The sequence below is a fragment of the Dipteris shenzhenensis genome, chromosome 3, assembly GCF_047967505.1.
Source record: "Dipteris shenzhenensis isolate YYH24624 ecotype China chromosome 3, Dip_SZ_1.0, whole genome shotgun sequence".
Classification (NCBI taxonomy): Eukaryota; Viridiplantae; Streptophyta; class Polypodiopsida; order Gleicheniales; family Dipteridaceae; genus Dipteris; species Dipteris shenzhenensis.
The window spans coordinates 27,036,682-27,063,836 of NC_141598.1; the positions used below are offsets into that span (position 1 = coordinate 27,036,682).

The following is a 27,155-nucleotide window of genomic DNA, read 5'->3' on the forward strand; positions in this document are numbered from 1 at the left end:
TGGATTGGACCTCATGTTGTGTCGCTCTCTCTTTCTTTTCTCTCCCCCAAATGTTTCCTTGTTCTAGGTTTCTATGGTTTTGGTAAATCACGAATTTGTGATCATGTCTAATTTCCATTTTTGTAATAGGCCATGTATCTACTTCTTCTTTTCGAGCATGTATTAGGCATTGACTAAATCATGAATTAGCCAATTAGTTGTCTAGATGCTCTTTGTAGTCCACCCTCCGGCAAGCATGTCACTAGACTGCACCACTCATCTATGGTCACTCAGAGGTATTTCTTATGGTAGCTTACAACGCCCAACAAATGCCTCAATTTGTCATTGGTTAGCATGAATCTCTCTCAATGATTGTGCACTCAATCCTAAGCTTACTAAACTCAATCCACTCAATTCCCATAAACTAATAGCACATCAAGACACAAATTCAATTGACCCGTCCCCACCAGGATTGCCACATATTGACAGTATGATTTGTTCACTCGTCTTTGGTTAACTTATGGGTGCTTGATATTAAGCCTTAACCCAACCCATGTAGTGTTGGATGAAGATGTTTGCTCTTGTGGTACTTGATGAGTTGTGCATGCGAACATATTCGGGTTTGATGCAAATAGATGCCAACATAAATAAAGCAAGGGTTGGGGCTGTTATTGAAAGGGAAACCATATGATGATAGGGGATTGAGCATATAAAATGAATGGAGAATGATATAGATAGAATGGAAGCAAACCACACTTGTATTAAGAAAGACTTTGTTTACAATGATGCTGTTGTGACATGAACTGAGCACTTAGGTTTGCAAGCTCCTAACTTAGCAAGCCTAAGAAAGGTCATGCAACTCATGAACAACCAACCCTGCTATCTATTACAATGCTTTACTACTTAGTATTCTTACTGCAAGACCAACTTCTATTCCTAACACTTGTGGTTCACTAGACCACTTTTCATCATTGGTCTGGCACCCTTAGCTTTAGCATGACCTCTCCTCAGACTTAAAGTCATATCCTCAGCTCTACTGCTATTCAATTATCAATTAACACTCGAGAAGTTACCAAAGATGTGTTTGTTTCTCAAGAAGGTAGCCAAAGATGTGCTGCCACGTTATCAACCACGTGCGCCACTTGCTCGTGTTATGTTGGTAAGTTCTCTACGAGTTCCACCTATTTTAGCCTAACCCAAGGGCCAATAATCTTAGATCAATACAAACCAATCCCACCACTATCACGAGATTTATCCATGCATCCCAAGGAATAGCATACTATGACCTCACCCATCTACCACCAAACTTGCACTAAAGCAATAGTGTGCTCTGGATCCACCAAAAAGTCCAATCACTTGGAGGGGAATACCAATGCCAATGTTGATGGTGTTTTTCCCATTACTTGGTTGTATAACCTATTACCTACTTGGAGCCCTAAGTGCTACTAAACTTGCAAAGGCAAAGTGGAGGAACTGAGCACCTACGTTCTGCAAGGGTTGTTGTAACATGTTCGTAAAGCCATATGGAGACATTTATATAAAAATAACACTTAAGAAATATAGAAAGACCATGAAAAATAAGTGTTGAGTTATATTATGAATAGGGGGCTCTAGAAATATAGAAACACCAAGAAAAATAAGTGTTGAGTTATATTATAATAGGGGGCTCTAGGCTTGAGTACAAGTAGTGGTTGCATGAATAATACTTCCTCTCGTGCATTTGGGGGACTCCGTCCTCTCACTCTTACTCACTCCCCCTCTCGTGCAACAAGATGGAATACAACCAAGAAACACTCTTAGGGCTTCATTGAAGCCTTTTGCATCTATTTGGCTACTTGGGAGGTTTTGATGTCCTTTGTTGTCAACTTCCTTGCACTTACGCTTGTCCTCAGGGTCTAGTACATGCTAAGTCATAGTTGATCCTTGTAAAGGTTTCTCCCTTTGTCACAGGGTTTCATGGATAACATGCCAAAATGATGTGTTGTGTTGTCATCAAAATTCAGAGGACTATTGAAATCTCCACAAAGGAAAGCATTGCTAAGCCACCAATAAGTTGCAATCTCTGACCACAAACCTACTCTGTGAGTTCAATTTTGCAAGGCATGGCACGCGCGCACACACGCATGCGAGTGTGTGCCCCCACACACACATGTGTGAATGTGAATGCATGCATTGTGCACATGCACACATGCATGCACTTAGACACAGATACCCATGCATGCATGCATTCATTCATGCACACATATGCATGTGCACGTGCACACACACACATACACATGCTTTCTACTCTTACTCCCACTTCCCTTTAATTCCTTAATTCTGGCCCTTCACTACTTCACACGCACACACACACACGGGGACGCGCACACATGCATATGCATGCACACACACACACACACACATATAGAGAGAGAGATGTATCCATGTGTATATGCATATGCTATTTTTCCAGCCTTACATACATACACCCATCCATGCAATGCAATACATGCAAATACCATACATACATTCATATGTACATGCTTATGTATGCAAATATGTTAATATGTACATATGTATGCATGCATGTCCCTTGCTATTCATAGCTTGAAATTAGTTCTATTATTTACTGATACAAAAAGATCTAGGATATGCAAGAAGCTTTCAAACATTCCTACCAAGAAGGTGATTAGATCCATAAAAATAGAAGGTAACACAATGCTTTTTCATCCCAGTCTTGCCCTCTTGACCACTATGGAGGACGAATCTATAGACACTATATAGAGAAAAAACCGTCTCTCTTATGAGACAAATACTTCAAAAGCCTCCACCTATATAGTTCATGGAGAGACCATCCCTACATCACTCTAATGAACTTAACAATGCAAGAAGGAGTTCTATCCAAAATAAGACTCCTTGTTAAATTAGATAAGGTAATTACAACCTACATTCATGACACTCTTCTAGATAACTTCGATCTTTGACTAAAGCCTCATGTCTTTACATGGTCCCAATGCCCCTATGAATTTCTTAGAAATTCGGCTTAGAAACCATTGGTCTATTAGATAGCCCTCCATGCAGAGTAATCTATTAGAGAGCATTGGCCAAGTTGCTCCCACTACTAGTGGTGATGGAGTTGCTATTGTTGTGCCCCAAGTATGATGCATGGCCTCCTTCTCTTCCTCCATCGTGAAGAAGGGGACCAATGCTACTAATGTTAGACTTTCACGAAAAAGGATACTATGATTAAAATATCAAAGATGGTAGCATGAGTGTCAAATCTAGGGTTGTTGTCCATTGGAACCACCTAGGGTATTGAATTCCAAACTTGCTAGGAAGACCTTGGTTGATGAAAGCCATTGTGTTGGCATTGAGCGATCAAATCTCCCCCCTATCCTATGCAATGAAGCTACCCACATTTTGCAAAGGGATGGGGAGAATTATCAAGATTGGAAAACAACCACTCTTCAAGCCACCAACTATGTCTCTATAAGTACACCTAGCACTCTGTTAACCAGGAATTGGGGGGACAACTGGATAAGAGAGCAGCCCATTGTTTATAAGAAAACCTCAATTCATATTTTCTTTATGACCTTATAGGTCACATTGTTAAGGATTTCCTTTTAAAGAAGGCTAAAGCTGATCGAAGTCCTCTCTAGAAATGCCGTGGGTAGTTAAGAAGGGATGACTATAAAAGTTTTGTTGTGAAGTTTGCTGTAAATTCAATAAATACTGAGGAGAGTAAGAATGTGTTTACTTATATTCATGCATGGAAGGATCTCACGGTATTCATGCATTGTATGATTATGTGACACATGTTGTGATGATGTGTATTGATCATGTGGTATTTCACATGTACTACATGCATGGGCATGTAGGTTGATATGACAGGTAGAGCCTTACCTAGGATGATGTGGCACAAGCACCTAAATGACATATCTTTATGATGTGTCAACATGTATGATGTGGAACTAATAGGGGCAAGGTGTGATGGCATGATACGTCATCATGGTTGAGGTGGTAAATGATGAGGGGCAAGGTTAAGTGGCACGATGTGTCATCTTGATTGATGTGGTACATGATGAAGCATCAAGGTGGAAGTCATAGGTAGCAAGGGAATTTGATAGTCATGTTGACTGCCAAGATGGTTTGGTTGACCATTTGTTGCTTGGTGTGCTTGGGTCAAAATTTATTTGCAATGAATCTTATGTGATTGCCTACTACATTAGCTAAATGATGATGTGGCATGTCACTCATTCCTAACACCGTATTTGTGGCACATCGCAAAGGGATTCCACATGGACAACCTACCAACCACAAGAAGCCACCACTAGGACTTGGAATTCACCAAACTTGGCCTTCCAGGTCTAATATCAAGCCTATGTAGACTGATTTTTAGGACTTTTAACTAAAATGTTGCATTTTTCCCTTATTGTAAGGACTTCTTGACTTAAATGGTGTATTTTTTGCTTGGGATGGTAGAATTGTCCTTTATCCACATTTTACTAAATTTTGTTGTATGGCTTCATGACATCAAGAAGTATAATCACTATGAAATTGGTCACGTTTGGAGTTGTCAATAAATTACTACAATTATTTCTAGTTACTTAGATCAAGACTCGCACAAGTTAAGATAAAATTGAAAGTAGACATGAAGATCTAACCATTGGATCATAAATTTAGCCTTGGTGCCACACAAGCTTATGTATGGCATGCCATTGCATCAATTCAAACATCTAAAAAAGTAACATTTAAGTGCCCAAGATCGACTACACATGACAGTTTTCTCAGAACACCCCAAAGTGAGATCCCTTGGGAGACTTGATGATAATAAAAATTTAACTTTGTAAAATATTTATTTCTTCCCTTTCAAAAGCCTAGGAAAGAAACCTAGGTAGGAAATACTTGCCTATGTTGACTTTGGTCATTTTGCATTATAAAAAGGAAATGGTTCATTGTCATGACCAATCAAACCGATCACAAATAACCTCCACTTACATACTCATGTATGTCATATGTCGTTGAGCGCATGCATTTGATGTATGCGTGAGCTTCCTCACTCCAAATAAAACAAACATTTTCACACAAGAAACTATCAAATATGGGGTTCGTGATGATGGCCATGAGAAACATTAACATTGGACACGTCATCATCAAAATCACTGGAAGTCTACATTGCACATTAAAAACGAGCATGTGCTAGGAAATATAAAACCATGAATCACAAAATTATTATATCATGAGATAAAATGCATGTACATAGGATATAGCAATATGATGCATCATAATGACAACTATGTGGATGCCTTAAGATGTAATGTGACTACCTCCAACACAATGTCTCAATCGTCATGCAATCCCTACATATGTACATTATGTGATTCAATAGACCTCTACACTTTTTGCACCAAGACATATGTTTCCTTGTATATAAACTATCATCTCGTGTAGTCTAGACACACTATCAAACATGCACATTTTGTCCTGGTAAACCTCTGCAGCCTATACACCAACAATTTCTTTCTCATATACATACTGTCATTTTATATGGATGAAGGTCAAAATGAGTCCAATCACATAGGGTGCTATTTTCCAACATTAAATAGACCACGATAGTGCAAAACTACCACAAGAATCAACCTAACTTGATTAGAGTCCATGATGTACAAGAATAAAAAATTTTCATCAATAATTTGTTAGGATTTGCGAGCAAATATATGACACAAGAACAAGAAACATGGATCCTTGTCCAATCATTAGTAATTGCATCAAATTTCTTGTATGCTCTTCAAGATAAACTATGTTGGACTTCTATTAGCATCGCATTAATGTTCTTGTTCTAGGTTGCTTGCTTATTTTAGTGAGTTGCAATTATCTCAATCAATGCCAATAAATTCATTTCAAGATATTGTATTAAATATATAACAAACCTAACTTTTATAGACTTTTACTTAAACTATAGACAAAGTGTGCAAAAAGATCATCAAAGCATGAAGTTATACACAAACTCTGCAAAAGAACCTCAATGTGTATCAAAGGCATCGTGGACCATTTTAACAAAAGAGGAAGATGTAACATAGATTTGGATCATCAAATATTTACTTCACAAAAAAGCACATTTCTTGAATGAGATAATAGGTAATCTTGAGTGTGAGGTTTGTAATCCCGCATGGTAGATGGAGATATAAGAGAGCAACGACACTATATGGGAAGGTGGAGATCAACTGGAGGACAAAGTCTTCTGTCTTTTTAAAAGCAATTCTTCTTATTAATCCACACTAACCAAAATTCCATAACATATCTTCACTGCATGGAGTACCGAGAAACACAATCATTGTTAATGTTAGTCTATTTCCTCATCACCTCCCTCATTCCCATTTCTTCCGCTCGTATTTCATTAGAGAATTTTAGAAAAGCGCCAGCCCGCACCCCCCGCACCCCCCCCCCCCGCCCCCCCCCTCTCTCTCTCTCTCTCTCTCTCTCTCATCTCATCACTTAGGCCTCTGACTTCACTCATCCGCCCTAACACTCCCCTTCTACTCCTCAAACCATCTCCGTTCCCCAAATCAAGCTCTAGTCCAAACCCACAACTTCCCCATCTAGATCCCCCCCCCCTTTTTAAAAATTGCATACAATTCCTTTCTACTCCACCGTAACCTCAACCCATTTCACCCCCACTCCATCTCCCACTTCAAGCTCTAGTCCAACCCACAGCTTCCCCTTAATCAAGGAACCACAAGGAAATACTAATGTAGTATTTCACAAGATTTCGTAGAATCTTTCCTTTTAAATTATAAGTAAATCAGCTGTCATGTCACATCCCAATTTTACTATCATGTCCCCGTACTTTGTAAAGTGAGTAGAAATCTCCACCAAGTCAAGGCTGACATTCCCTTCAAATCCATTATAAAGCAAACAGTATGCTGATCAAAATGATGGGTTGGATAAGAAGTACATAACCCAATTCTCTGTAAGACATGTACATAGAGATTCAATAGATTATTTGCTCTTATGCCTTTAAATCATGATTTTAATTGACTGTGCAAATACAGCTTGTATCACTGTTATCATAGCACTTGTAAAGAAGAAGATTCAGAGAGCCCCCAAATCACGGCTGACTTTCCCTTGAAGTATACAGCATGTTGACCAAAAAGATGGGTAAGACGGGCAAATTAAGAATCACTTGGAAATTGAGTTGGAGAAAACCCCAGGTTGGGATTTATCTACTCGAGAAAGCTTAATACTTTCATTTGTCGGAAATCAAGGGAAAAACATGAAAGCTCGGTAAAATACCAATGGACTTGGTAAGTGTCTGTCTGAAGCCAGATTCATTGTCGTGCCACGACACTCTAATAGGATGTGATTTATTGTCCACATATGATCCAAATAAGAATTTTGGCAGACCTCAAACCAATGAACCTGCTGATAGAACTCTCAGATATTGTATTCAAGCAAATTAACGGCAATGTACAGCATTGTCAACAAGATGAGACATCCAAAAATGTACAGCATTGTCAACAAGATGAGATATCCAAAAATGTACAAATTAAGGCCGCACATCCAAACACATAACTTCATTCTTTCCACTTTCATTAAAGAAACTGTTTCACTGCTCTGAACTTTATAAAACATGCGGCAGGCCAAATCCTTACCATGAAAAATTGTAGGCCAGAGTTCAGGCTTGCCGCGCAACTATCTCGTCTAATCTCTGCAAACAATTTACTGGCTTGTAACAGCTCTGCAGATGCTATCAAAAAACCAAGGGCGCAGAGACAGAAGACTCTTTACCACAAGAACCAAGCATTGTGTACTCGATAGCTTGAACGTCCTGCTTAAACTGGTATCATGGTCAATACTGATGGCAATCACATGCCCTATTGCCATCATGTCCTAGAGAGAATGTGTTTATGAAGGGCACCTCTAGTTTCCCACCACCTTCAATTTAAGGTGGCAAAACATCCTCCCAACCTGTATTTTACATTGCTAGGCTTAAAGATATGGGATTTGCTTAAGGCATCCCACTGCCGGAATCCCATTACACTAAAGCCCTTCTCAGCTATCAGAAGCTTGGTATAAAATAAACAATTACTACAGCAGCATATTGACAAAAGGATTCCGCCTGGGTCTGCTTCTACTTCTTGACACCTTTGAAACTTTAGGGGCCTGCATATTTAGAAAACAACACAGATGAACCCAGTTAGGCCACGGGGCAACTGTGCATTACCAAATGCATGCACGCGTGCCTGAGTGAGTACGCTGACCATCAAAATTCAAAGTTTGAAGTTTACTGTGAATTTCCTAATGCATGCACAGTGCCTGAGGGAGTACATTGACCAAAGTAGTATTTCAAAAATCATCACTTACAAGGTCAAAGTTATTACCAAAGCCACAAATGAACGACAATTGAGAGGGATTGATCAGTTAACAGTTGAAGTTACAATGGAAAGCCAGAAATGAAAATATCAGTTTTGAGAGGGATTTTCTCTCCACAGAACGGGGCTCCCCATTCAATATTCAATATTCCCCGAGTGCTCCACAGGGACATACAGCAAGAGATTCTTAACATTGAAATCTAACGATCATTTATGCACATCATGTTTTCTTTACCAGACACACAGAAAGAGATGAGATATTGATCAATCAGGTATTCTTAGTACTAATGTGAATATGCCCACCTGACGCTTTCTTGACTAATCTCAATTGGGATCCCCATTTGTCCATATAATCCAGATTTTATTAAGCAAATAGATTTCTGCTCTGCACTTTCAGCCTTTCTCATACAACCAGTTTCGCCCTTTATGGCGAGCTTGCTCAAGACGTTGATGTGAATTTGAAAGGTATGACAAGCAGATCACGTAGGTGGACAAGCAGCTGGTGATCCTTTGAATGTAGGCTTTCTCCTTTTCTAGCACAGTTGGCCATTCATACTCAATTTGCAGGGTGGATTAGAATCGCAACCAGTATACAGCCAGGACAAGTAGATTTGCTACTTGCAGTCGGCCCTTCATACTTACTTTGCCGGCTGGGTTAGGACACTGTCCCAGCATTAGCCAGGACATGACAATCCCTCACAAACCTTCATGGCAGAGCTGGTACGCACAAGCAGATAGGATAGAACTCCATAAGAGAGTTAAATTCCTTCACCAAATAAATCAGTACCATCACCCTGTGCACTCCAGATAGGAGCACTGAATGGAGAGGTCAGCTTTAGTAGCTTTGGACATCCAGTCCAGGACATCTTTTTCACAGAGATGGATGTTCCATTGGTTAGTAGGCCCATGAGGCAAGTAGCGATGCACAGTATCAACATCAACTTTACTAGAACCTCATCAGTATTACCTCCATATCAACAATCTCTAGACTTTGACTATGTTACCTCCCAATTGACAATCTCTAGACTTTGAGTAATACAGAGGTAGCTCTCGAAAAAATGCAACTACTAGAAAGGATTATTTTGCAGTTTAATAAGGTGGATGCCATGCACTACATATTAGGTTCAAATGAGATTCAAAGTAGGTTTAGTTACAATAGAACTATCTGTTGGCATTTGTAGGACATCCTGGAAACTACTTTCTCTCTCCAACTCGGCTTCTAATCTGCCAGAGATACTGAAATCTTCAATTGGTCCTGGATGGGTAAGGCTTTTCTTTGGCACAGGTGACCCTATTCTTATTCTCCATTTAGGATAGTAAACTTTCTTGTTACTGCAGCCTGCTGTTCTGCTCCATGGCAATGTTATCTGTCACTTTGTATCAGAGCACGATTTCTAGGGGCAAGCTTAACATTTCTCCATGGCAATCGTACCTGTCAATGCGGTCGACTGAGCATCAGCAAGCTTTATGCGCACCTACCAACCAAACCTTCTCTTTTCCATTGACAAGAGAAACGAAGAGTTCCATTAAACCACATGTGGCTAGTTACATTAAAGCTAGTCATATTGACTCTGCAAGCAGTCTAACAGGCATAGTTGCAAGAAACGGCGTTTCGGCCGTCAGAAACGGAAACTGAAACGGCTGGGAAATGAAAACGGACGAAACAGCATTTTTGTTTCCCTGCTTTTTTGAAAAACCCTAATTGCGGTTTTTTGGGCCTGCTGCCTCTACCCTCTACCTGCTGCAGCCTGCTCTACCCTCCACTCTCCTCTACCCTCCTCTATCCTACTCTCCTACTCTCCTCCACCCTCCACTCTCCTACCTCTCCTCCACCCTCCCCTCTCTTTTACCCTCTCCAATACCCTCTACTCCCCTCTACCCTCTTCACTCTCCTCCTCCTCCTACTCCTACTACTCCCTCCAACCTCCTTGAGGAGTCCTCTCTTTACCCTCACTCACCTCCTCCTACTTCTCATACTCCCTCCGACCTCCTTGAGGAGTCCTCCTCTACCCTCTCTCTCTCCTCTTTAAGCACTATATTCATAATTGTATTATGTTTAATTTTTATACATAAATTGTACTATATCGCTGTTTCTCGTTTCCCCATTTCGGCTCGGGCCGAAAACTCCGTTTCTGGCGTTTCTGTTGTTTCCGTTTCGGCTGGCAACTATGCTAACAAGTTTCCTAGTCATACATTTTTACTCAAATGTTTCCTTAATTCTACTACAGTTCTATTTGGTTGTGCTTCAGTCTTCGTTATTTCCAGCCCTGTCCATTCTTTTGTGTGCTTTCTAATCCATTAGAAGATGTTGAGGAAACCAGATTTTTTATCCTATGGTCAGCATCATCTCTTCTAACAGTTGAGTTGACATTGGAGGTCAATGCCATCAACAGTTTTTGGTAGAGGGTGTCCTGACACACATTGAGCCACCTAACACAGCCATAATTACCCTTGGGATTCCCACATGCAAGAACGTGGGTGGGCCACACACATAGGACTATAAGCAGCCCAATTAGGGCTTGCCATAGCCAACCTATGGAGTGGTGGATAACCCATGCAAAAGGCCACATATGGTCCAGCCAATCCAACTGATTAGGAGAGAAGTTCAACAACTAGGCTAAATACTAGTTGGTCACATCGGTTCACTACCAATCCGCCATCTAGGTGGCAACCTCAAGACTACCCACACCAGTCCCTTGAGAGTTGCAAATAGACCTATTTTTCCCCCTTTTTTCAAACTACTGGAGCTCATTTTTTATGAGCTGCAGTGGTTTGAAGAAAGGGGGAAAAAGAGGATCGTGTCTCTGGTCTAGTGAGCATGGACGGAAGGTCCCCTAATATGATATGTGCCTAAGTCCGATAGCTCTGGCTCGGGTCCTCGGTTCCTCCATCTCCGAAAGTCCTGTTGGTCGGTGCTATTTAGCTAAAGAACTCAGTGTATCATGCTGTCAGAGGAGTTTGCCTATGTACCCTAACCTCGCCTACGTGTCCGGGGCAACGACTCCCTATGTCAGATAGCCTCATGACTGAAGGTTGTCAAGCATCTCTGATCTAGGTAGGAGAGGAGGCTGGATAGGTATTTGAAACCATCCACTTTAATCTCATAGTACATGGAGCATCTGAAAGTGAAGCCTCGATGATCGCAAGGAGTGTAGATGTGACCCTCTCTGCGTAGGCCCTCTGCCCAACCACCCTCAATACGGAGGTGGAATGATGAAACGTGGAACTGTCCAATCAAAATCTTCAAGGAGTGGGGAGGCGGATCTGTGTCCTAGTGGATCAATGAAGCCCTCAACTGTAATCTTGTTGGAGATATCATAGCCAAAGAGTGTGTGAGATGTAATGTGTTGATGTGATGTGTAATACTAGGAGATCTAGTACTAGTGTGAGTCATGTGTGAGTGCCACGTACCACTATCGGACTTATCCCATATGCACTTGGAGCAAGTATGTGCGTGTGTAGCCTGTAAGGCTTGTACTTCACTTGTCTCATTTAATTATGATGGATGAATGAAAGCCTTCATGGATTGAACATTTATATACCACTTCTTCACTCCCTAGCCTATCTCTATCTCTCACTCACACCATGTTTCTGACATGGTATCAGAGCAGATTCACCCTGCCATAGCTGCCCTGCCACATCATCCCAGACCTAACCCTAACCCAAAACCCTAATTCTGCTTAAGCCCTTCTTCCTGCAGCCGCCTCAGCTCTACTCATTTCCGCCTCAGATTTAGCCTCATTTCCATCTCCGCACAACTAGCTTCTACCCGTTTAGGGTTTCTGCACAGCGCCATCCTTGTTGCCCTCATTTCACCTCTCTTTTGCATCTTTTTGTGACCATTTCTGCTCGTTTTTCAAGAGGCGTGTGCACATGTGCTACTAGTCGGCATCTTCTTCAAGTGGCGCTTGCATACGAGCTGATTCAAAGCTGTTTCCTTCCTGTTTTTAGGGTTTTCACTGCTGGTCAGCATCTTCTTCAAGTGGCGCCTGCATATGAGCTGCTCTTAGCCAACAATAGTCGGTTTGCGTTGTGGAGGCCTGATACTTCATTTCGAATTGTTCTAGGGAGCTTCCTTCCACATGGACAGCCTGTTTTTACACTTCAGAGTGCTTTGGTGAGCTGTTCTGAGGAGCCCAAACCTACCGCAGCACTCAGTTCTACATTTCAGGGCATATACTTGCTGGTTTTTTATTCAAGTTCATTCAGCTCAACATTTTGAGGCATATTTTTGCTGCTTTTCCATTTTTGGCACTTCGAGGTCATCCACCAGCAGCTGGACACGTTTATTCATGCCTTGTGGTGCAAGGCTACATCGCCTTGGGGTACAACAGCCATACTATCTAATGCATTCAAAGTGTATTGGGGATGGTCCAAAATCAACCACGACTATTTGAAGTGGGACTAAAACCATACTGCAAATCATCTATGAAAGCATGAGAACCTGAAGCCTCTCAACTCGAGCCCACTCTATCTCTCATAGGTCTGGCCCCCAACAAGGGCTTCCATACATGCTTGCTGGTCGCATAGTAGGTGAGGAGTTTCGAAACGCGTTGTAAAAACGTTTCGTGCATAATAGGGTATTGAGATCGATACTTATAATTTAGGCCTCCCATGATTCAACACCGCCTGCTCCAAAATGCACGTTTCCATATTGCTCCATTTGGATCTTTCGTGCCTCCACATGCTCCAAACTAGGGTCCACCTTCGTTGCCTTCATTGCTTTCTTCTGCTCATGCTTATCAGTGGTGTAGGGCTGGCCCCTTGGTGGTTGACCTCCCTCTCTCCTGGCAATCTCGGCTAGTGCCTACCTCTTAAGCCTGCCTCTTAAGCGAAGATCTTTTATTGGCAAGTAAAAGAACAATCTTTGACTTTGCCCATTTATCTATGAACTCAACATTGGGGGGCCGATTGGGATACCTAGGGCGTATAGCAGCAATGGGACTTCTGCATTCTTTGAATTAGAGTGATAGAAGTCTATACATGCTTGCTCAATGTCAGGCTATTGAAGCTTTACATGGGGGAAAAAAGATAGGAAAAGAGAGGGAAAAAGAGAGGGGAAAAGAGAGGAAAAAATCAATCGAGCCTCTAGTGCTGGTTGCATCGTGAAGATCGGGACGGCAAACAGGACCCCCAAGTAAGTGTAGGATGCAACCACCTCCACCGGCAACCCTCCTAAGGTGAAGTACTCTCTATGCATATACACAACCCAATCAGGACGAAATCAAACTCCACTACAAATAGAACTCCTAGAAACATGCTCACGGCTTCTCATTTTGGGGCCCTTATAGGTGAGTAGCTAAGATACAATGAAAGGTAATAGAGGGTGGAGCATTGACCTCTAACACCACCCCTCCATGTCCACAATGCACACTCTAGACTATTGTCTTGGTCTGATGCTCCACACGACTTACAACCCTAACAGGTTGAAATGTGACGTCCAAGTCAAGCCAAATAGATTAAAATAGAGACCCACCACCTATGCAGATGCGACCCTCTCTCGATATGATCTCTGCTTGTCCACTGGTCACTCTGATGAAACATGAAACTGCCCAATCGATAGGCCTTAAAGAATGGGGGAGGTGGATCTGTGTGTAGTCTGATGGGTCAATAAGGCCCTCCCCTTATATCCATAGGCAGTGATCCCTGTAGAAGCTGAGCTTTACAAGAACCTCCGCTAGGGGCTAACCAAGTCCTGAATGTGTATAGTTGTAGGAGATCATCTCGAATAACCTAGTTAACCTCGAGGCTATACTAAAACAAGAGTAACTTGTCCATGTGGAGCCTCAGACTCTCAAACCATCCGCACGTACGTGCATATCAAGATCTTTGATTGCCCATAACCGCTAAAGTCATGGATGAGGATAAGGCCATCCATGGTAGTCTATATTCAGCCTAAGGTCAAGGATACATAATCCCTGACTTGATAGAGGTATATGATCACCTGGAATGCTACGTCAAGCTATAGTGGAGATGCCCCGAATTCAGCCAAAATTATACTCCATGACCATAAGAGAACTTGGAGCCTCTCTACTCGGGCCCAACTCACCTCTAATAAGGTCAGGTCTCCAACAGCTAGCATACACGCCCACTAGGCGAACTAAGAAGTCAAAGAAAAGAGAATCGGTCCGAGGATCCTCGAAATGAGAGTGAGAGCACTACCGCTTAAGTCTAGCAAGTGCCGCATATCCCCTACTCAGTCAGTCTGGTCGCATCGTGAAAATTGGGCCAAACAAAAGACCCCCCAAGTATGTGTAGGATGCAACAACCTCCACTGGTCATTCATCCAATGTGAACTACTCTTTGTAGATTTAAGGTCCCAGGCGTGTCAATGTGGAGGCCAAACTCGGTTGGTGATGGTAGACAAACCTATTTGACCCCAATAGTGCTCCTAATCTTGTTGTCCACCTTGTAGCCATCCGAACCCTGCCTGAGACTCTTTCATAGAGTGCCATAACTATCTAAGTGATCTCCTGACCATAACCCAAGTCTTGCAAGCATGTGACGAGCCGAGCTCTCGGCGGGAAGCCTGCCTACCCATCAGTTATGAGTCCTCGGAGCTCTACAAACTGGCTAACCTATGTGTCAACCACCGATACATGGATCTTGGACATGACAAGCACAATCATAATCATTATGTAGTTTTTCGAACTCATGGGAGATCCAAGCCTGAAGGAAACGGGTGCAAAAGACTCCATTAAGATGGGAGCCGTAGTACTTATTCCATATGTGATCTATTCAATGCGTAGCTCCTCATGATCTTTCGCTCGGCCGTTAGGGACCTTCAATGATGTGTATTTGACGCCATCGGTAGTGAATAGTGTGCAAGGAGTGGAGCAAGGGAGCTAGGAGAGTGGTTCATGAGGAATGTCATACCATGGGGTGCATAAGAGTGCCAAAGAGTGGTGTCTGTAGGCCATTTTCTCCCAGTTCTAATGATGCCCTATGGGCCCTAGTATGTGCCTTGCAGGCATAGTTATAGGCACTCTAGTGTTTTAGTGCCTTTTATGCCACATAGGACATTTAGTCCTATGTGACACCTAGGACACTTAGTCCTAGGGTCTACCTTCAAGTACCATGTACTTCTCTTTTCATTTTCTAGTTGACGTGACGGCTGATATCCATCGACTCTTGAATCTTGTGCTTACTCTCTCGTTTATCGATCCTACAGTGGTATCAAAGCTTGGTTCGCCAGCCCCTGGATTGCACCTGCTCCCTGTACCCCCATCCGTATAGTCCGTACGACTGTACGGACATCTGTACGCTACCAACATCGTACACCTTCTGTACAGCTCGTACACTCTGCTCCGTACACTGTGCCCCGTACAGTGCACTTCGTACCTGTGCTCCGTACAATCACGTACATGCTCCATACATGCGCCGCCGTACAACTACGTACTTTCTCTATACGTTGTACTTGTGCCATACATCATACCTGCTCCATACGTTGTACTTACGCCGTACATTGGACCTACTCCGTACATATGTACAAGTGCATTTGTACCGTCCGTACAGAACAGTTGTCCGTACAGCTCGTACTTGTTCCGGGAGTTCCGTACAAGTTTTGCACGTGCGAAGCTATATACAAGACATTGGCAAATTTTGGGGTTTTCAATACCTTTCACCTCCTTTGGTTGCAATTTCTTGCAAGAACACTGGAGTTTTGGGATTTGATCTACAATTTCTTGTTTGATTGCAGTACATTTGGGTCAGATTTTGCAGGATATTGAGTCACATTTGCAGGACATTGGGTCAGATTGCAATACATTGGGTCACATTTGCAAAATCTCAGTAAAATTTGGCGCTTTTCTGTATTTGCCCTCTTTTTGGCCTATTTGCCCTCATTAAATTTGAGGCTTTTGCCAGATTTGCTGTTTTTTGCAGTGAACATTGCCTGACACAGTCACATTTGGGTCAAATTTGCATTTGCCCCTTGATTTGGGCTGGAAATTTGTAGAACATTTGCTGTCATTTTTTTGGACAGCCAGCTCTTTGCAGTGATAGCCTTGAGGCATTTGGGTTTACAGGTCTCTTCTTTTCAGGGTATCCCATTTGCAATGGCTGGCAAAAATCATGATCTATTTGGCATCCTTCGTGAAGATGATAAGTTGGATGGCACCAACTATCCGATGTGGTCTTATCTCATGAAAGATATTCTTGTTGCAAGGCATTTTTGGAATAATGTTTCTGGGATTGATTTGAGGCCAGCCAATGCTCCAGTGGCTGCCCCTACTACTGGTCCCTCTGCAGAGGGTACTCCTCCTGATGCCTTATCCTCTAGCACCCCTGCTAGCCAACTCAGGAACAATCAAGATGGGATGCAAGAGATGCAAATGCACATTCCTATATTGCTTTATCATGTAAGAGAATCATTATTCCACACATCCGGTCTTGCAGAAGGACAACAAAGGATGCTTGGGACAAATTGGCTTCTCTTTATCAGATTCGCAATGAGGCAAGTGTTGCATATTTAAGAAGGCAATTGCAGGAAGTCAGTATGAATGAAGGTGACTCTATGGATGCATACCTGACAAAGGTCAAGGACCTCATGGAACAACTTGCCAATATTGATGAGGTGGTGCCAAATTCTCCTTACTCTTCTCCTCCTCCTCCTCATACTCCCTCCGACTTCCTTGAGGAGTCCTCCTCTACCCTCTCTCTCTCCTCTTTAAGCACTATATTCATAGTGCTGTTGTATTATGTATAAAAATTTAATTTCTACACATAAATTGTACTATATTGCTCTTTCTCGTTTCCCCGTTTCGGCCAAAAACTCCATTTCTCGCGTTTCTGTCGTTTTCGTTGTTGCCGTTTTTATTTCGGCTAGCAACTATGCTACAGCTCACCTGTTTGTAGATACTCCAGATATCTCTGCCTCATCTAGATCAATATCTAGCACAAGGATATTCATCTCGAAAATCCAAAAGTGATACATGGCATGTACCCGCTCTCAGTGTCACAAGAAATGTTTCGTTTGTTTTGTCGTTTCGTTTCGTTTCGTTTCATTTCTCCTTTTCAAAGAAAACGGATAGGTTTTGAATGGATACTTAATATATACAAGGATAGGAGCAAATAAGATATGTTATATTCAAGTTTTAGAGTGAACAAAGAGAAATACAAGTCAAGACACTTAAAAAGGAAATTCAAAGCACAAACACATTCTTTAAATTTATTTAAAATCAAGCATCCAATCTCCTTGTTTCAAAATGATACTGAATATATACAAGGATAGGGGCAAATCAGATATGTTAAATTCAAGTTTAGAGTGAACAAAGAGGAATACAAGTCAATACACGTAAAAACGAAACTCTAAACACAAACACATTCTTCGATTTTATTTGAATTCAAGCTTCATTCTCCTTTCTCAAGTTTTAACTTTAGACCATTTAATATTTATGGAGTCAAAACTTGAGGGCATATGGATTCTAGAAAAAACAGACCAAAAATGTGTATTTTGGTTTGGGAGAAACAGAGGTTGCCAAGCGAGAATGAGTGCCTCTAAATCGAATAATAAGAGGCCGCTTCCAAGTGGGGTCTCGTCCTATGCGTCCTCAATACCATGCTCTGGGACTCCTAGGGTGGAGGCTAAATCTGGTCATATCATCGATGGCAGTGGCACAGTTGTGAGGGATCCCCAAGACTCTGATTTTGAGAGCCTTACTAGTTCTCTGTTGCTGCTCCAAAAATGTGGCCAACACGGTGGCCTTTGCGGGCTCCCATTTCGCAACGTCTATCTATCTGGAAGTCTCCACGATAGCCGACTGCAGGGTGGCTATATGTGCCTCCACTGCTATCCCACAGCTCACCGTTGTCGCTATGGCAGCAATCACCTTTCAGAGCTGTAGTACCTCTTGACCAAGGATATGAATAAAATGATCCTAGTATCAGGTGGGACTGGTATGGATAGGGTACGAAGGGGGGCTGAGTGGGATAGAAGATAGGGGCAGAGTGGCTGGGATGGCAGAGGTGACATCTGAGAGAAGGCAGACGTGAGTCTGACTATAGAACAGAATAGTGCCCTGGCTAAGGGTATGGGTGACAAGAAAGAGGTGTACTCTAAGGAGGCATTAGGGAGCACAGAGCCTACCAGGCTAGAGGGGCGTGTCAAAGCTATACTAATGCCGATGCCCATGTTGATGTGACAATGATGGTGCTGCTCCCACCACCAAGGGTGGTGATGAGGATGACGATGATGACAACGACAATGAAGATGATATCCACCTTCAGCAGGAACACATCAATAACTTTTCAGCATCTCTATCAAAATTCATTTGTACATGTGGACTGTCAATCAGTTTTTGTGGCATATTGCATACACTCCTGCAGTGGTGGAGCACAAGGCTCACGGTCATTTCTGACAGTTGCTTGGTTGCCCTTTGTACCAAGCAGACCCCAAGGCGGTAAAACAAACAAAGCTAGGCTACTGAAGAGTCTTTCCTAGTTGGGCAGAGAGTTTTAAGGGATCTCTTTACGCAAAACAAACAGTTCCCCCTCGTCACATTGATTGAACACCAAGTAGCACAAATATTATCAATGATGAAAGGCTATTGTGAAGGTGAAACACAGCAGCACTAAATCATCTGGTTGGTTAAATAGTATTTCCAGTGCCTGTGCCTGCTAAAACCTGACTTTCCAAGTTCAGTTAAGTTCTCATGCTTATCGCAAACCTGTAATTCAAACACGTGTGTACATTTATACAGACACGTGCAGGTGTGGGGGTGTGGGTGTGTGTGCGCACGAGAGAGCGTGTGTGCTTGTGTGTGAGTGCATACATGCAAGCGTTTGTGAACGAGCATATGGTATACATGCAAAAGCACACGCATTCATTGCACAGGCTAGCTTTAAACAAACAATGTCATTCCCTTTTCCATTTTACTTCTAGGCTCTTTATTATTTAAATTCCTGTAATTAAATCACCCGAGGAAACAAAAGAGTGGTACACCTTTAACGATAGCAAACATAGATTTACATTTGAGAAACTTACGAGTTTCCCTTTCCTCTTAATCCTTCCTCGCATCCTATTTTTGGGTGATTTCAACTTGTAAATGCGGACCATCCAGTGGTGAGTTGTGAAAACCTGAGAACGCATTTGGAAATAAAATAAAATATTTTTCATGAAATAAAAGAGCATATGAGGACATTTACATATAAGCTGTATTCACCAAAATAAAAAACCATTGGGACTACAGATATGTCACCCACACCCACCTCTTCAAAGTGTGTTAATTTGAAATTCTTTTTCCCAATCTCGGCTCTCCGTACTCGATCATAACCTTTTCCATCCATAGATGACTCAGCAAACCTGATACCATATTGTGAAGTTTGAGCTACATAAAATCGCTTTACAAGAATGTATGACTTTCAATTCAATACATGTCTATTGACATTCGACTATTACATGAAGCTTTTATTATCTACCTTTGTATAATAATAACAGAATGACAATCCATCTATGCTTCCTCAGAGGACAGCCCAGAGCACTCATCAGATATGGTCAAGAACAAGGGCAAAGTTTGTGTTTAGGATTAATACACAGGATAAGTACACCAACTGAATAGCCATGTACACTGCAATCTATCCTCACTATGCCTTTCATCACCTAGCTTTGTTAAAAGATCAACTTATAAGACGGAACAGGCACAAACGTTATCTGGCCAACTGGTCTCTATAAAAAAGTTTCGCTCCAAAAGATAATAACAATATTGTCCCTGTTATTACCACAAATGTGGCAAAAAATAATATGTCCGAAACAAGAGAGGGGGAGGGAAAGACGAGGAGGAGATGGCACAGAGAGAGAGAGAGAGAGAGAGAGAGAGAGAGAGAGAGAGAGAGTCCCAAGGGGCGATGAGACTGAAACAAACTGTTATGCTCTAGCCGAGATAGCATGACCTCGGAAAGATCAGTGGGCATTTTCCCTTAGATGACCGACTTTTGTAATATTTTATGTGCGTAAATAAAATGGTCAAAGGAAGTAACTGCCAAGGTCCTAGGTGAGGGTGTATTGGCATCGACTAGGTGGTTTTGAGTGCTCAGGCCTAGGTGCACCTAAATGTGTGAGAATGCCAAGGGGCAAATGTTTTAATTGTGCCCCAAGAGAGGGGTAAATGGTGTACCAAGCTAAAGGTCTAAAATGATGACATGTGGCAGGAGGGAACCATCTAGGGAATTGTGGGCTTGTGGATAGGCATGAAGGAATGTAATTACGTATCTTTGTGTGCATGCAATCCATGACAGAGGCTGGGAGGAAAAATACGATGTCATCGCCAGTGATTGCCCGTGATTCAACGGAAGGAACAGATAGTAGTAAATAGTGTTTCATTTGGTATCAGAGCCGCTGACGAGAAGGAATCTCAGCAGACTGAATCGTGGTCAAACTGTAGCAGCCCGTCTTTAAAATCCGCATGGTACCGAGTTGAAGTACTGCGTTTGAATGTCTGAGCCTCTGAGTCTGAGGACTATGCTTCAAATTTGAGGGCTGCACCGCCGCCGCTGAAGTACTACTCAAATCTGGTGGTCGCACGCTTTGTGAAGCGTATCTTAGGCTCTTTAATAAAGCCACAATCAAGACTCAAGGGAGATTGGAGAAGCTTGGTACATGCGCAGTGAAGCATGAGCTGCGTGACTGTTTGGAGATCGCACTCAGCCTGGCAGCGCGCTGAAATTCAGTTGCACCTTGGGTTCTAGGATAGCAGGAGCGGGTACAGCTGCAGGCTTATAAGCTATTGCAGGAGCAAGGTTCTTGTAAGCAGATGACGGAAGGCAGGTGACGGAAGGAATCGTCAGCGCAGCAACATCTACATTGAGGAGCAGACAACTGCTTCGGAGGAAGCCAGAGGTTGCATCGAGAGGCTTTTGACGAAGTACAATCACGTACAACTAGGTCGAGATGTAATTCAGCAAGAGGAGAGCAGAATCGCGTACAGCCACAGGCTTGTAGCTTGGTATCACGCAAAGGAAATCGGGATATCTGCGTTATGTGGAACTTCCACGGGGCATCCTTTTTTCCTTCTATATATTCAGTTTCCAGTTTGCAGTCGATTTTATTCCTGTACAGCAGAGGGAAATTTGAAGTGAGAAAAAAAAAAAATCTATTTTCCCTTTTGAAAGAATGGAGGCAAAGGGACAAGATTCCAGGGTAAATCCTGGTGAATCTAGAGCGCGGTCTACACAACAAGTGTCCCATCACACAACACCTACTCTGGTGGGTAGGATTTCTGTATTAGAAGATGCCTTACAACAGATCATGAACCAGCAGCTTCAAGTGAATGCTGGTCAAAATGAAATTAGAGAGATGGTGCAAGCCTTGTCGGCTAGACCATCTAAAAAATGAAAAGGGCAAAGCTCCAACAGAGCCAGAGCCCAGTATACACTCATCAAAACGTGCGAAGGTCAAGGTACCTAATATTGCCAACTATAGACCGGAAAAGTACGCTGGTCGGATGACCGAGCGCAGTTCTGATGTGATCGAGGTTTGGTTACACAAGTGGGAAGAAGCCTTCGCCATTTGTGAAATCAGATCTCATCTAAAGAAAATCCGCGAGACCACTCACCTGTTTATTGAGGCAGCGGATAGGTGGTGGATAAAACAACAGAAAGATCAAGTTGCCCCTACCACCTGGGAAGGGTTTAAGGCTGAATTTAAGAAACACTTTCTTCCACCTGACAAAGAGTCCCGAGCTTGGGATGCTTACAGAAACTTTCGCCAGAGGAATTTGTCGGTGGTAGAGTACACTAACAAGTTCAGGGAATGTGTTATGAAAATAACAGACCACATAGTTGAAAGACTATATCTATGGACTGAACGACAAGATTAAAATGGAAGTTCGGGCTAAATATGTGACTACATTAGATGAATCTATTGCAGTAGCCCTGAATTATGAGGATGCCAGAGGCAGACCTAGTGGGTTTGTGCAGGCAGGGACTCAGGATGAGTACCCGAGAAAAGGGGGATTTCTGAGGAAATGGACTTCAAAGACAAGTGTCTCGCAGCCAAGTGGCCAAACCAAGCAGGTGAAGCCGGTTGAGGGACAAGCAAAGACAAGTACCACCGTTGGGGTGAAAAGAAAAGTAACTCCAATGGCAGCCCGAGCTTGATCAAAGTCCTCATTGACCCCTGAGCAAAAAGAAGGATTGTGCTTCGGCTGCCTTCAGCGACATCAGTGGAAAGATTGCCCACTAAACAAAGACCGTCGCACGGCCAATATGATAATATCTGAATGCGACGTGGAAATGCAGGAGAGTCCCAATGCGGAACATATGCAGATGCAATTGGCGGGACCTTCTCAGAGGTTAGTACCTGTGTTGTTAAGTGTGTCTGTTACTAAGTTAGTAAGCGGTGCACCTGATAACATCCTTTCAAAACCCACAACAACGAAGTATACGGTTTTCGATGAGCTCGAGTTCATTAAAATGAAAGGGCAAGTAGCCAATCATGATGTGATTGTGTTGTTTGACTCAGCGTCAATGCACAATGTAATTAACTCGAAGCTTATTAAGAGACTCAAGTTAAAAACTAGTCCGTCTGACTATGCTTATATGGTCAAGATGGCGGACAAAAGTTCAACTGAAGTATGGGACCAGAGGGTTACCCAGTTGGAACTTCGAATACAGGACTATGTTGAGAAGCTGGACTTTGAGTTGACCAGGCTTGCTCACGCAGATATAGCCCTAGGCATGGCTTGGCATTTTTGGAAAAATCCAGCCATTGATTCGAAAAAGCATATTTACCAGTTCAAGATGAACGGGGTAGAATATGTTTTGCGAGGTGAAAAGGATTTACCTCGAGGACCATTGATTTCAGCCATGGAAATTCAGAAGACTCCGAAAGAGTTTCTGTGTTTGTGTATAGCATCGGTAGAGTCGATTGATGATGCATCGGCTAGCACTGAGGCTACCCAAGCTGGGGATATGGCCGAGTTGGCTAAGGAGATATCAGAGAAGTTCTCTAATTGTTTTAGGGATGAGTTACCTCATGGGTTACCTCCAGAGCGGAACGTTCAGCATAAAATTGAGCTTATCCCGGGAGCAGAACCTGTAAATAGACCCCCTTTAGATTAAGCTTTACAGAAGAAGCTGAGGTGCGAAGACAACTGGAAGAATACCTCAAGCTGGGGCAAATTCAACCCAGCTTTTCACCTTTTGCTTCACCAGTGATATTAAAGAAGAAGAAAGATGATACTTTTCATCTCTGTATAGATTACAGAGCATTGAATAATATCACTATTAAGCACAGGTATCCGATGCCTCGGATCGATGATTTGCTAGATGCATTACATGGGGCCGTAATTTTCAGTAAGATAGATATTAAGTGTGGCTACCATCAGATCCGTATTAGAGCCGAGGATGTGCATAAAACCGCTTTTAGAAGCAGGTTTGGTCATGAGTTTTTGGTAATGCCCTTTGGACTTACCAATGCTCCAGCTACATTCGTCATGCTTATGAACGATTTACTACGTCCGTATATCGAAAAGTTTGTAGTACATTTTATTGACGATATTTTGGTATTCAGTAAAAGTATTACTGAGCATCACGAACACTTAAGAATAGTGTTCAGTACTTTGAGGAAAGCCAGTCTTTATGTAAATAAAAAGAAAACTATATTGTGTATGGTAAGACTTTGAATATTTAGGATTCATAATTACTCCAGAGGGGGTAGAAATGGATCCAAAGAAAGTAGCTGCGATACTAACTTGGCCAACCCCTCAAAGTTTGACCGCTTTGCGATCATTCTTGGGATTTGTCCAATTTTATCGAAGGCATATCAAAGGATATTCCGAAATAGTATCGCCATTGACTGATCTGACCTCAGATAAAGTACTTTTTATATGGGGACAGAATCAACAGGAAAGTTTTAACACCATAAAACAAGCTGTGGTCACAGGACCGGTGTTAAAAATAGTTGATCCCCAGAAACCGTTGTTCCTGGAAACCGATGCAAGTGGCATTGCGGTAGGAGCAGTTCTCCTCCAAGAGGAAAGGCCAATAGCCTTTGAAAGCAAGAAGCTTTCTCCCTCTCAACGAAATTGGCCAACTCATGAATTAGAGTTGTATGTTGTTGTCCATGCTTTGAAAACATGGAGACATTATTTGTATGGATCAGAGTTTTATGTGGATGTTAATCATGATACTCTGAAACATTTTTGTAAACAACCTGACTTGAGAGGCCGCCAAGCTAGGTGGGCAGAACTCATGCAGGAGTTTAATTTGACAATTCGGTACCGAAGAGGGAAGGATAATAAAGTTGCTGATGCGTTGTCACGCATTATGCATAACATGAGTTTCACGGTGTTAGAGAGTGCTCTAATGGCCGAGATTAGAGAAACTCAAAAGGTGGACGAGTTTGTCCAGAGCCTATGGCCTAAGGCTCATATGTTAAAACCCAGGGAAAAGGATAACCTTGCATCCAGAAAAGGCCAAACTTATGCAAGATATGCCATAAGAGATAGTATGCTGAAAAGAAATGGCAAGGTAGTAGTACCTAATCAGAATGATCTCAAGCACAGAGTCATTCAACAATGCCATGATAGCCCATGTGCGGGACATCTAGGAGTCGAGAAGACATATGATCTCGCGAAGCGAGATTTCTTTTGGCCAAAGATGAAAAAGCATATTCATGAATATGTGACACGTTTTTCGTGTCAGGTAAGTAAGGCAGAACGGGTGAAGCCACCCGGACTTTTACAATCCTTGGAGATACCACTAGGTAAGTGGGAGAGCATTTCCATAGACTTTATTGTAGGGCTGCCTACGACACAAGGTGGATATGATTCTATCCTTGTGGTGGTTGATCGTCTTACGAAGATGGCTCACTTCATTTCAACTAGAGAATCTGTTAGTGCCCCGCAAGTGGCGGATTTGTTTATTAGACATATATTTCGTCTGCATGGATTACCCAAATCCATAGTGTCAGATAGAGATGTCAAATTTACCGGTCATTTTTGGACTGCGGTATTTGAAACACTAAGGACTGAGTTGGGAATGAGTAGTGGGGATCATCCAGAAACGGATGGTCAGACAGAAAGAATCCACCAAATTTTAGAGGATATGCTTAGAGCATATGTGTCATTGAGGCAACATACATGGGACAAGTGGTTGCCATTGTTAGAGTTTGCCTACAATGATAGAAAACATTCCTCTACAGGGTTCAGTCCGTTTGAACTGAACTATGGTTATAGGCCAGCGAACCCAACTATAGTTGGAATACCTCAAAAAGTGCCTAGTGCCGCGAACTTTGTGGTTCAGATGCGGGAGATGCTAGCACTTGTAAGAGCTAACATCCGCCAAGATATGGATAGAGCTAAGGCGTATGCGGATGAAAACCGATCCGCTAGAGAATTTAAGGAAGGAGAAAAATTTTTTCTCAGAGTTCCTTCGCACTCTAAGTCTTTGAGTGCAGGAGAGTGTGCTAAGTTATCACCTCAATATGGTGGACCATGGTTAATTCTAAGAAGAATAGGCAAGGTAGCCTATAAATTAGAATTACCGCAGGGGTGTAAGGTGCACCCAATATTTCATGTTTCTCGTTTGAAGAAATTTTTGCATACAGGTGACTCACTAATCGAAGGTGTTGTTTTGTTTCAGGAGATAGAGGATAATGCAAGACACAAACCAACAGGAATCCTCGACCGAGGAACAATGCAAGTGCGCAGTTGGAAGATACCCACGGTGTTGGTTGCATGGCATGGTCTACCTCTATCAGAAGCTACCCGGGAATCCGTATACCAGTTACGGAGAGTATTCCCAGATTTCATCATCGAGGACATTGATGCTTGAAGAGGGAAGGAATGTTATGCTCTAGCCGAGATAGCATGACCTCGGAAAGATCGGTGGGCATTTTTCCTTAGATGACTGACTTTTGTAATATTTTATGTGCGTAAATAAAATGGTCAAGGGAAGTAACTGCCAAGGTCCTAGGTGAGGGTGTATTAGCATCGACTAGGTGGTTCTGAGTGCTCAGGCCTAGGTGCACCTAAATGTGTGAGAATGCCAAGGGGCAAATGTTTTAATTGTGCCCCAAGAGAGGGGTAAATGGTGTACCAAGCTAAAGGATGACATGTGGCAGGAGGGAACCATCTAGGAAATTGTGGGCTTGTGGATAGGCATGAAGAAATGTAATTACGTATCTTTGTGTGCATGCAATCCATGAGAGAGGCTGGGAGGAAAAATACGATGTCATCGCCTGTGATTGCCCGTAATTCGACGGAAGGAACAGATAGTAGTAAATAGTGTTTCACAAACCCAGATACAATGAGATGAATGCATGGAGCCAACTAAGCGGGCATTCGCACCCAGGACAAATACAAATAAAAAACCCATGGGAAGTACAATAGATCTGCTATCACTCGGATGGTCCTCTGTATGCTGTCTGAGGAACCAGGTCCACTTGGGTGGATAGGAGGGTCTCAGTAGATAGAGGTTCCAATGGGGATCAGCTCCGTGGGGGAGACACACACATGCAGGCGCATGCGCATACTAGCAGATATTTCATTTAGAAGAATGTGCATTAGTAGCTGTGCAAAGTTGAACAACTACTACTCAAAACTAGAAATGTAAGAAAACAAACACACGCCCGCGCATGCGCGCACACACACATAGACTGGTATATAAGGGGTGCAATCTTTCCAGATTCTTGTCTGTGACCGCGTCTGTATACATCATCATCATGATTCACTCTGGCAGCCTTGTTGTTTGATTACTGAAAGTACACTGCCTATAGTTATCACCACTAAGTGAAAAAACTCTTTGATGATCTTGGAGGATCGTTATTAGGCATAAACAGGGTTTTCATTTCAGACAGCTAAATAAAACAAGCAAGTACAAGTACTC

At 42.5% G+C, this 27,155-nt stretch overlaps 1 protein-coding gene across 1 annotated transcript in view; it reads right to left on the reverse strand.

Moving 5' to 3' along the window:
- Positions 1–7,517: 7,517 nt before the first annotated feature.
- STT3A (staurosporin and temperature sensitive 3-like A) overlaps positions 7,518–27,155 on the reverse strand; it is a 94,961-nt gene continuing 75,323 nt past the window's right edge. Inside the window, exons 21-23 of the mRNA XM_087400121.1 lie at positions 19,539–19,632; positions 19,315–19,407; positions 7,518–8,121 (exon numbers count right to left, since the gene is read on the reverse strand). Of these exons, the coding sequence (XP_087256247.1) occupies positions 8,047–8,121; positions 19,315–19,407; positions 19,539–19,632 (262 nt within the window). The 3' untranslated portion in view covers positions 7,518–8,046. The remainder of the gene's footprint in view (positions 8,122–19,314; positions 19,408–19,538; positions 19,633–27,155) is intronic.